Below are 12419 nucleotides of genomic sequence, written 5' to 3'. Positions count from 1 at the left end.
GGTGTAAGTTATCGCATGTGTAGGCTGTGGTAAAAATTTGAGAAGGTTTCGAGTAAGTTGTGACGTCGGATGCCTAAAACCTAGACATGTGACGTCGGATGCCTAAAACCCAGACATGTGACATGCCTAAAACCCAGACGTCGGATGCCTAAAACCCAGACATGCATGTGACATGTGGAGATGTCTGGGTTTTAGGCATCCAATGTCATAACTTGCTCGAAACCTTCTCAAATTTTTACCACAGCCTACACATGCGATAACATAACACCTCGACAAGTTTCATGATTTTCGGACTTCGTATGAATTTTATATAATTAAAAAACCCTTTTCCGACAAGTTCCTCGTCATGTTACGTGAAGAAGATGCCCGAAATTTGATGCGAGTTCGTGGATAGGGACTCAACATACACCAAATACCATGAATAACATTTTTCGAATCACTAAATTGCATTATTCCATCCACCTGCAGTTCAAATTTGAAATATTTGAAAAAAATCAACGAAAAGAAATAAATTAGGAAAATATATAAAAAAAGTCAAATTTGGGCCACATTTTAAAATTGAGATTTAAATAATGTATTATAGCACCACAAAAAAACTAGGTTCAAAAAACCAAAAAAACTCTTTGCCGAGGGTCTAGCCTGGCCCTCGGCAAAGGGGGTCTTTACCGAGGGCCTGGCCAATGGCCCTCGGCAAAGAATATTTAAAAAAAAAATCTTTGTCGAGGGCCTTGGATCTAGGCCCTCAGCAAAGGGCCAACCCTAAATCGGCCAGCCGCCCAAATTCCCCGCCCACAGAAAAATCTTTGCCGAGGGCCTAGCCTGGCCCTCGGCAAAGGGGGTCTTTGCCGAGGGTCCAGATCCAGGGCCCTCGGCAAAGAATATTTAAAAAAATATAAAAAATCTTTGCCGAGGGCCCTGGATCTGGGCCCTCGGCAAAGGGCCCAACCAGTAAAATCGGCCAGAGGCCCACCCCGCCCACAGAACGGTTGACGCCGCCGCTTGCTTTGCCCCGCCGGTGCCCCACGCCCCGTCGCAGCGCGCCCGGCTACCCCAGCGGCCCCCCGTCGTAGCGTGGCCGGCCGCCCCGCGCGCCTCGCCCGCCCACCACCGTGCCGCCCCGTGCGCCCCGCCGCCGCCCCGCGCACCGACCGCCACCGCCACCTCGCGCGCCCGGCCGCACTCCCGGCCCGCCACAGCGCGCCCGGCTGCCCCGCGCGCACCACCGCGCCGCCCGTTGCCGCCCCGCGCCGCCCCACGCCCGGCCGCCACCGCCACCCCACGCGCCCCCGGCCCCCGGCCACCAGAGGAGGAGGGAGGAGGAGCATGCCGCCGGAGGAGCCCCACCCCGTTCGCTTGCCTCAACCCACGGAGGTGCCCCGCCCCGGCCGCGCCGCCCGCCCACGCCCGCTGGCCGGCCCGCCCCGAGGAGGAGGAGAACCTCCGCACCATCCGTCGGCCACTAGAGAAGGAGGAGGACCCCGTGCCACCCGCCAACCCTGTCCATGCTGTCCGCCGTGCCCGCCCCCGTTCCGAGGTGCCCCGCCCCGGCCCCTTGACGCCGCCCCGTCCGTGACCCTCGCCCCGTCCGCGGCCTCCGACGTCCCTCCGACGTCCAGGTATGCCCTTCCCTCGCTTCATGGTTTACAATGCTGGTGAAGGAGGAGGTCTAGGTGGAGGTCGAGGTGGTGGTGGCGTGCAATAATGGAGGTGTAGGTGGAGGTGGAGGTGGAGAAGGAGGGTAGTGTGTTCGTTGAGGTGGTGGTGGTGTGGTCGTTGTGGTGGATGTGGTGGTGTAGTCATTGTGGTGGATATGGTGGTGTGGTCATGGTCGTTGTGGTGGATGTCGTGGTGTGGTCATGGTCATGGTGGTGGTGGTGTGGTCATGGTGGTGGAGGTGGAGGTGTGTTGGTGGTGGATTAATATATATCTGGCTATCGGCCATCGTGCCGTATTTGTTCCCTTGATATGTGGTTATCGGCCATCGTGCCGGTTTTTTCTTGCAGGTTTTGGAAACCTCCCTGTACAGGGGAGGTTCTGCCAAAATTTTCAACTTATAGTATTATGTTTCTTCTTTTGCAGAGAAGTGCACGTCAGAGGGGACTCAGCGACCCCGATCCTCTTCGTCGGCGTTGCGAGTCTACCTGCACAGCATCGCCTCGTCACTGCCCCGACTCGCCACTGCCCCGCTAGCTTGACTCCACCGCCACCCTAGGTATAAATAAGCCCTCCTCCTGTATCATTGTCTTAGATCACGTAACCTAGTTAGGCGTCTCCCGTCCGAAAGAGATACGGTTGTAGGTATGCGGATCTTTGCATATCTACGACCGTATCTGTTTCAGATTGTCCTCGTTTTTTGGATAGCCCGCGGATGCGTAGATGTGTTAGTTTCCATGGTCTGCTCCGGTCCAAGACCGAGTTTCGACAGCTCTTCCATGTTGTTCTCTGGATACACACTCTCCCTAGCAGGACGTGTATCGGGAGAACAGCGGGGAGGTGCTGTCGAAATTCTATCTCGGAGAGGAGCGGAGCCTGGAAACTGATCTCATCTACGCATCCTCGGGTGGGATTAGGACCTATCCTCACCTATTAGACATTAGGAACACCGCGTAGATGCAATTGATGGTCACAATACTCTATGATGTAAATGTTAAAGGATGGAGGACCATCAGTGGATGTACATGGGCTAGAGAAGCGGCAGTGACTACGACTATGAATGGGTGAAGGGGATAGATCATTTCTTGAAACATGCATTTGGCCCAGGAGCAGGAGGACACTCTCTAGTTTGGTGTCCCTGTAGCAAATGTGACAACAGGAGAAAGGTAGACGAGAAGACCATGGGTAGACATCTTGTGTTCAATGGTTATATGCCTAGCTATCAACAGTGGATCTACCATGGTGAAGCAGATCGTATAAGAGCGGAGGTGGTGAGAGCATGCCTCGAGGCTTTTGATGATGATGCCGGGGTAGCAGACATGCTAGATGACGCCCACCAAGCTCACTTCGCTGAACGACGTGAGAAGGAGGAGATGGAGGAATCCGCAAAGGACTTCTACAAAATGTTGCACTCGGCACAGAAACCCCTTCATGAGCATACAACGATTTCTCAGCTGGATGCAGTTGGACGCGTAATGGGGTTGAAGGCCGAGTTAAACCTGAGTTGAGAAGGCTTCGATAAGATGTTGGCCGTGTTTGGCACCATGCTACCGGAGAAGCACACTTTGCCGACGAACTTGTACGAGGCAGAGAAACTCCTTCGTATGCTTAAGATGCCGTATGACAAGATACATGTTTGTCCAAAGGGGTGCGTCCTATTTAGGAAAGAACACAAGGACGCAAATTACTATCCGAAGTGTAAATCCTCCAGGTACCTGGAGGTAGACTCTGGTGATGGTCAGAAAAAGCAGCTTCCGATCCCTGCGAGAGTGCTACGGCACCTTCCTTTCCTGTCGAGGATCCAATGGCTATTCATGATCGAGGAATCCGCGAAACAGATGACATGGCACAAAGATGGCAAACGGTACAATACTGGGAAGATGGTACATCCGTCTGATGCTGAAGCATGGACGTACTTCAATGACAAACATCGTGACAAAGCAGCTGAGGCCCATAATGTACGTGTTGCGCTGGCAACAGATGGGTTCAATCCTTATGGAATGATGGCTGCCCCATACACATGCTGGCCCGTTTTTGTTATCCCCCTCAATCTCCCTCCCGGCATCTCCTTTCAACGGCATAACGTATTCTTGTCGTTGATAATTCCTGGACACCCGGGGAGTAATATGGGTGTGTTCATGGAGCCCGTGATTGATGAATTGATCCACGCTTGGGAGAAGGGGGTATGGACATACGACCGAGCTACAAAGACAAGCTTCAAAATGCACGTTTGGTACCACTACTCCCTGCATGACTTCCTGGCGTATGGGTTATTTGCCGCCTGGTGTGTTCACGGAAAGTTCCCATGCCCAATATGCAAGGAAGCTGTGAGGTTCATTTGGTTGAAGAAGGGTGGCAAGTATTCATCGTTCGACCAGCATCGTCAGTTCCTCCCTCTAGACCATGAATTCAGAGAAGACATCAAGAGCTTTACGAAAGGTGTCAAAGTGACAGACCCTAAACCGCACTTGAGGACTAGTGCTGAGGTTCGTGCTCAGATAGATGCTCTCATGCCCAATGAAGAAGGTGGTTTTGTGGAATATGGTGAGGAACATATGTGGACTCATAAGTCCGGCTTGACGAGGCTCCCCTATTTCGATGACCTTCTTCTGCCACATAATATTGATGTAATGCACACTGAAAAGAATATCATTGAGGCACTTTGGGGAACTCTCATGGACACTGACAAGTCTAAGGACAATGTTAAGGCTAGAGTGGACCTAGCGACGTTGTGCGATAGACCGAATCAAGCGATGCAACCTCCTAGTGGCCAAAACAAGAACTAGGAAAGGCCTAAGGTCAATTTCGTCTTGCAAATCGATCAAAGGAGGGAAGTACTAAAATGGATCCAGACGTTAATGTTCCCAGATGGATATGCAACGAATCTTTGTAGGGGAGTGAACTTAGGCACTCTGCGAGTCAACGGGATGAAGAGTCATGACTACCACATCTGGATTGAGCGGCTTCTTCCGGCGATGGTCCGAGGCTATGTCCCTGAGCATGTTTGGCTAGTGCTGGCAGAGTTGAGCTTTTTCTTTCGCCAGCTTTGTGCCAAGGAGATATCTCGGACCGTCGCTCAGGACTTGGAAAAAGCGGCACCTGTGTTGCTCTGTAAGCTGGAGAAGATCTTTCCACCCGGCTTCTTGCCGATGCAGCATCTGATTGTGCACCTCCCGTCCGAGGCATGTTTGGGGGGCCTGTGCAGGCCCGTTAGTGCTATCCAATAGAGAGATGTCTAAAGACTCTTCGCAAAAAATGTACAAATAAAGCCAGAATTGAGGCTTCCATTGCAGAGGCATGCCTTCGGGAGGAGGTGGCAAACTTCACAACGCAATACTACAAGCCGAACCTTCCTAGCAATCATAATCCACTCCCTCATTACAATGCTGGCGAAAATGAATCGACCCTCAGCCTTTTCCAAGGCCAACTCGGCGGCGCAAGTGGATCAACCCCGAAGCTATTGGGAAATGAAGAGTGGCGCAGTATCATGCTATATGTGTTGAATAACCTTACCGAGGTGCAGCCGTTCATCAAGTAAGTTCTCAACGAACTTGTTTCAATACGCCGTCACTATTCTGCATCCAACCCCATTGATTCTCGTTCGGACAGGGAATTTGTTTGTGAATTCTAGCATCAATCAAGGGATCCTACCTCGCATGAACAAGACACCCTTGTTTCGTGGGGTGCGGGAGCGGGGAGGCCTGATTTTATTTCTTGGTTCAAACAAAAGGTAATGTCCAATTTAGCTTGTACGTTCGATCGTCCAAGGTGATCGTACGTTTGATTAATATAACGATCTATCATGCTTCACCTTGCAGGCCCAGACCGGTTCATCCATGAGTGATGAGTTGAAATAGGTTGCAAATGGCTATGACATTAGGGTGAAATCATTTACCGGCTATGACGTGAACGGATATCGCTTCCACACAACAAGTTATGAGCAGATTCGGCCCAAACAAAAAACCACAAATAGCGGAGTTTGTACGCCTGGCACTGATGGCCTCGACTATCATGGTAGAGTTGAGGAAATCTATGAACTCTCATTTCATGGAGACAAACCTCTTAAACCTATCATGTTCACATGCCACTGGTTTAATCCTCGATCAACGAGACGAACCCCTCATCTTGGGCTAGTCAAGATTCGAGAAGATTCCATCTATCCTGGAAAAGATGTCTACATTGTGGCTCAACAGGCCATGCAGGTGTATTATACTCCATACGCCAACCAAGACAAAGAGGATCTTAAGGGTTGGGCTATTGTGCACCACGTATCTCCACATGGTAAACTACCTGCCCCAAACGATGATGATTACAACTTCAACGCAAACACATATGATGGACAGTTCTATCAAGTAGATGGGCTACCAGGCACGTTTGAGATAGTCTTACCCGAAGCAATCGAAATGGAAGTAGACAACAAAATGGTTGATGGCGAGGTCGATGGAGATGTGGTGGTAAATGCCAAGGACATAGCAATGCTTGAGCGATTACTTCTAGGCAATGACTACGATGACAACATAGAACCTTCGGATAGTGTTGCCCATTTGGATAATTTTGACAGTGATGATGAGACCTATGATCCCAATCATGAAGATTATTCCTAGTACATGTAATACTATGTTTTTTTAATTTGTGTTTTGTTTATATATTTTGAATCTATTTCTAATATATGTACTAATTAGTCTTGTTCATTCTTTGTGATTGTAGGTGATTGAACAAAGATGGCGAGCAGACGTCCACGCCGTGACACGCCCTCGGTTTATGGGAGAGACCGCCCTCTCCTTCGATGTGAGGGATCGTTGTCTGGGGCAGCGTCCGTAGGAGGTGATGAGAGGACGACCAGGGGAAGCAGCCGCAGGAGGCAGCGGTCTCCTCCCTCGCCACGTGACGAGGTGCTGGAGGAGGAGCACATGACGGCCACGGCCACATCCTCGTCGGAGGACGAGAGGGGTCAGCAGATGGGCGAGGGAGGCGAGGCGCTCGAGGGTGAGGGAGGCGAGGCGCTCGAGGGCGATAGAGGGGGTACCGCTACCTAGACTCCCTACGAGCGAGGTCCCACGAGCCTCCCTCCGGTTCCGCTTCCTCACAACCGCCCAGTGATTCGGCCTATGGCAAAGAGGTAAGTAACTATAGATGTTATCACAACTACTTCATATGATATGTTGGAAATCATAAGAGAAACTGATAAATTTTCTTAATCACTTGTGCATGTCCTGGTTGGTTTTGTCAGGTACTCCAGCACGCACCCCCGCGAGCATCCTTGGTGTTTTGTGTAGGAAATGGTACCCCGACATTGTGCAACTATCCGAAGAGCCGGTGGTGCGGGAGCCGGCCTCCAACTAGGACAGGTACGCGCTGGTCACGGATGACACTTACCGCAACAAGCAGGAGCGGGTATTGGCGGAGTTTTGGGTAAGTTTCTCTCGCACAACATTGCTTAATACATCTCATTCATTGGTTAAATGTTTTATTGAAATAATGAATGGATACATCGGTTTTGTATGCAGAAAATTTTCAAGGCCAAAGAAGGACTTGAGGCCCAGGCGGATCGGGCGGCTGCCGCAGCTTGTAGGAAGTACGTCACCGAGATGCATCACCATGGGCGCGTCCAAGCCCACATAGACTACTACAGGTCGGTACTTAAGCAGTCCCTCCCCAAGCCTCAAGCAAGACTGATTACGCTGACCCGGGACCAGTACCTTGAGGTAGACGAATAACATTCATAATGATTCGTTTTGATATTAAGTAGGTTCAATTTCATTTTCTTATATGTCAAATACTCGATGACTTGTAGGTTCAATTTCATAATGATTCGTCTGATGAGGCAAGGTCCAACTCACCATCAAGGCAGCCGCAGCCTCCCTGGATACAAACAAGCATACATAAGTGAGTTCTTTCATTTATTTTGATGCTCAATTCTGCTTGATTTCTCACCATCTTCCCGTCTTTCTCGCAGGAGGCTGCGCACCCGGGCGAGGAGGTCTCGGAGTTCTCTGCGTGGGCTATGTCCCACATGGGCAGGGCGTCGTCCTCTGTCTCCTTCGACCCGGCTGCCCCGCCCCAGGTGTACTCCGACCTGAACGTATACACTAAAGTCTAAGAGTACACGTCCTCGGTAAGGGAGATCTATGAGGAAGATTACAATGTGTGCACTGAGCCCATTGATGCAGAGACGATCATGAGGCTCGGAGGAGGCAAGAAGCACGGGCGGCTGTGGATTGCGGACGGCGCCATCGACTCCACTACTGTTCCCTCCCTCGACGCTATCTGAGCACGGAGCACGAGCTCCAGCCAGCCCATACGCTCACGGCCTTCTCCAGCACTGCAGCAGGTCCAGGCACTCCAGGTAATTCCTGTTTTACTCGTCGTACGTTGATATTTACACACCTAAATTAGATTTGCATTACTGATACATTGGAGTGAAATATTGCAGGTTGAGCTGCAAGAAACAAAAAGGCAAAGTCAAGAGCAGAACGCGGAACTGACCGCACAGCTGCAGGCCCAGCAGGTCGCGTTCGAGGCCGCGCAGAAGCAGATGGCGGAGATGATGGTGATCATGCAAAGTCTTGGGCAAGCATTGGGTGTACATGTGCAGTTTTCAGCTCCTTTTCCTCCTACTCCTGCAGCTACTCCTGTAAGTAAGAAAGTTCACTTTTTGCTTGTGTTTTGCATGTATGTCGGCGTTCGTGCCGTTGTGGATGTCGGCGTTCGTGCCGTTGTGGATGTCGGCGTTCGTGCCGTTGTTTCTTGCAGGTTTTGGAAACCTCCCTGTGCTGGGGAGGTGCTGCCGAAATTTTCAATTGAGTCTAATCTTTTTGTATTCCTAGATTACTAGATGCAATCTCTAAGTTCCAAAACTATTTTCCCGGATTATTCACACATGCAATCTCTGCTCCTTTGTGCAGCCTCCGTCCGCGGGTTCCAATCAATTTGGTAGTGTGTCACCAGGTGATCCCGCCTTTCCTTCACCACCGTCTCATAGGCTACCTTGATCAAGACTAGTGCTAGGTGATGTGGTTGGACTTTATTGTAATATTTGTGGTTTATGGTTCTGACTTGTGCTTGGATTTCATGAACTTGTCGTAATAAACATGTGAATGATGATGAACATGTGACTTGTCGTTGTAATATATTGTGATTTGTGGTTCACAATTATGGTTCTGATATATTGTGAGAAAATGGGTTTTGTGTGATATATATATGTGATGGTTGATATATATATGTATATATATGAAATGCTTGTGTCGATGGAATGCAAAAAACAAAAAAAAATTTTAAATTTCTGCCTCTTTGCCGAGGGCAATGACCAAGGTCCTCGGCAAAGAAGGGTCCTTTGCCGAGGGCCGTCCCATTGCCCTCGGCAAAGATTTTCTTTAAAAAATAAAATTTCTGCAACATTTCTTTGCCGAGGGCCATGGTTGGAGGCCCTCGGCAAAGATTTTTCAAAAAAAAATTATAATTCTTTGCCGAGGGCCGTCCCATTGCCCTCGGCAAAGATTTTTTGGAAAAATTCTGGACATTTCTTTGCCGAGGGCCATGGTTGGAGACCCTCGGCAAAGATTTTTCAAAAAAAAAATTTCTTTGCCGAGGGCCCCCGGAGATGACCCTCGGTAAAGACTCCGTCCCAGGCGTCGGCACATTTCTGCACATTTCTTTGCCGAGTGCCGCTCCAGCCCTCGGCAAAGGCTTTGCCGAGTGCCCGATAAAGGGCCCTCGGCAAAGACCCTCTTCGCCGACTCAAAATTCCCCGAGAGCTCTTTGCCGAGGGCCGCCTTCGGCAAAGCCTTTGCCGAGGGTTAATGGGCCTTTGCCGAGGACCTCAGGCCCTCGGCAAAGAGGCCGTCTTCAGTAGTGATCCCTTTTTTTTTACTTGGTTCGCTGAAGACGTAATACTAATATGAATCGACATGATAAATTTTATATTATATATATATGTAGGTACTGTCATCTGGAAACAGCAACACTCTATTTACATGAAAACTTCTTAATTGAAAAAAAACACCTTTTGGCTAAGCTTGTACTCCAATATGTAAACCTAAATCGGAAGTGAAGTGAAAATGGTTTTAGCTGCAAGAATAATACAAAATACAATAAGGATGTAAATATTTTTTTGGGAGTGCCTATTTGTTCAACCTTCTATTCTGCTCATCAATTTTAGTGAAGATATCCCTAGCAGGCAAGGAAGGGAACTGTGAAAGGACCAAAGAGAGGGACACCAGTAGAACTGGAGAGAGGAGAGAGGGAACATGAGACGGACCTGGAGCTGGAACTCGAGCTCTCAGTGTTGATGCATCAGATTCATTCAGTGCAAGTCCTTGGAGGGACACCAAAAGCACGAAAAGCTTCCTGCTTCTAGCCTGGAGCAGCACCGCAACCTGAATCCTTGCATGCATGAATCCCGTCCACCACGTTTCGTGGGTTAACGGGCGATGTCGCCCGATCTGCTGGCATGCTTTTGGTGCAGGATTCCTATTATATAGATTATAGTTCCATTCAGACAGGGTATAAGTGAGAATTGCATATCTATGTGCAAATACTACACATCAAGTGATGATGTGCATGTGTGCACGCAAGATAAATAAATTGTTCGTCTCGCTTGGAAACAAGGTGCAAGAAACCAATCGTGCAAGATTGTACATTTGTTATTGAAAAATGACATTGACACGCTGTACATTTGACAATGAAGAATGACATTGACACGTAGCTCTCCTGCGTCGTTTGAGAAAAAAAAAATCAATATGCAAGACAACAGATCCAATGAATCATGTACCTCTTCGGTCACTTGACCTCTAGCTCTTTGATGTCTAGCAACAATCTCAGATAGAATTGCAATAAGCCAATTGATAACAAAAATCCAGTTATTCACAAACTAGTTTTGTGTTACTTAAGAGTATGGTAATTAACGAGAATATCTAGCACCTATATGGAAACGGAAACACATCACAACCTTCAGCATGGTACCACTGAAGTGTGAAATGAAAGCCTTCAAGAAAAAGAAGGCCTTTAGAGCTATATGAATTTTAGAACTGGAAGCTTCCAGTGATCGATATATTATTCATATTAAAAATCTAAGCTTTAAGTACAGAGCAAAATGTCAGGTGCATAATGCAGGCAGACTATTTGGAATACAAATCCTCAAGTATAAACGGGAAAAGGCTTACATCAAAGTTAGCTCCAAGTTTTCTATGGAGCTCTATGGAGTCCTGACCACCTGAGAAGGCATATTTATTCACCCCTGGAACATTGGAAACAAATTATGATCTGCTAAATCTTGGTTCAGTCTAATAATCATTTTCACAAATAACTTAACGGGGACAACTAAAACTAGTCAAGTATTTTTTCAGCTAAAAACAACAGAGCAGGCAGACCTTTCTCTTTATTTCTTCAGAACTATCTGTCACATAAATCGCCGAATTTGGGTCACTGGCCGACATTTTGTGTCCCCCCCCCCCCCCCCTTTAAAAAATAAAAAACACATATAAAATTAGTGCCCTTGAAATCATAATCGTTTAATTAATGAAAAGGTAAAAGAAATCAGAAGCAAGTTAAATAAACTAGAAGCAGTCAAGGTCTACAAACCTGAAGGGCAGGGAAAAATCTAGATTCAATCAGTGACGGTTTTTGATAACCAATAATAGGAGCAACATCATGAGTCATCGTAAAATAAGGATCTAGCACGAAAAAAGCCTACTCAAAGATGTACCAAAATGTATTGGTATGGGTCAAACTTTAAAACAAAAAACACAAACATATGCCAACCTTTTGGCATCTATAAATGAAAACACTAAGCAGCTACATTTTATTGATAATTGTGTGGGAAGAGTGATTTACTCTTAATTTGCATATTGGAGGGCACAATCAAATGTAGCGCTATAAATAACAAAGATAAAAGCACCAATTCAAACGGTAAATTGTACCCCTAATTTCTTATGTGGGGCTCAGTTCAAATTTAGGATGGAAACAACTAGGAACTTAAAAGGCACTAGCTCAAATTTGCGCTAACAGAAATATTACAAGTATCCTAGCAAGTTGATATACATTCATTTATGCTAGTAAAGACCACTATACTGAAGATGTTTGTACCTAATCTATTGCACATGGGATAAGGCACGCCGCAGTTGGCCCGATGAGGAAATGAAGAAGGGAATGATGGGACTGCCTGGACTGGAGGAAAGCCAGACTGGAGGAAAGCCAACCTTTCCTATGTGATCCTCAAGACTGAACCCAAGTATTCCTACAGCCTATTGTTCAAGAGTAAAACATATTAGCCAACCATGTATCTCATGAGGAAATGAGAAAAGGAAACATAAATCAATAAACCATCAGTAGAAATGATAGAATATTGCCATTATACTGCAATTTTCATCTCTATCTTCTGGTGAGGATCATAGCTAGCCAGCTTCAATTCTAATGCCATGAAAGAATGTATATCCTTCTTTGAAGAATTTATCTTCAAAATCTGCACATAACGCCTATATAGAACTTAGCATATACATATGCACAGAAAGTACAAAAAATAAAAGAAACATCAAACCATGCAATCTGAACAAGCAGATTTCATCTTTTCAATAGAACAGTTCTGTTAGGAATGGCTCGGTAGAAATGGTTTTGGCATCTTCAGAATTTGCACCTCCAAAGCTCGATCAATAGTTCTATAGACATGAGCATCCCCTATAACATGGACAAAATTGCCAGGAGAGATCTTACAACATTGTGACTATGGGTTAGAGTTACAAAACAGAACTCTAGCTTATATCAGTGACAAA

The 12419-nt window shown here is 47.4% G+C and overlaps 1 protein-coding gene across 1 annotated transcript; it reads right to left on the bottom strand.

The window, feature by feature from the left end:
- Nucleotides 1-882: 882 nt before the first annotated feature.
- On the bottom strand, nt 883-1449 carry LOC136507077 (uncharacterized). The gene has a single exon (XM_066501915.1). The coding sequence runs from the start codon at nt 1447-1449 to the stop codon at nt 883-885; it is 567 nt and encodes a 188-aa protein (XP_066358012.1).
- Between the last annotated feature and the right edge of the window lie 10970 nt (nt 1450-12419).

The sequence above is a fragment of the Miscanthus floridulus genome, chromosome 15 (assembly GCF_019320115.1).
Source record: "Miscanthus floridulus cultivar M001 chromosome 15, ASM1932011v1, whole genome shotgun sequence".
In the NCBI taxonomy this organism is placed as follows: Eukaryota; Viridiplantae; Streptophyta; class Magnoliopsida; order Poales; family Poaceae; genus Miscanthus; species Miscanthus floridulus.
This window is presented reverse-complemented; position numbering and strand designations above follow the sequence as displayed.

Bases quoted from the DNA above. Each gene is read 5' to 3' on its own strand.
- LOC136507077 (XM_066501915.1), bottom strand. From the start codon at position 1,449: ATGGTGCGGAGGTTCTCCTCCTCCTCGGGGCGGGCCGGCCAGCGGGCG.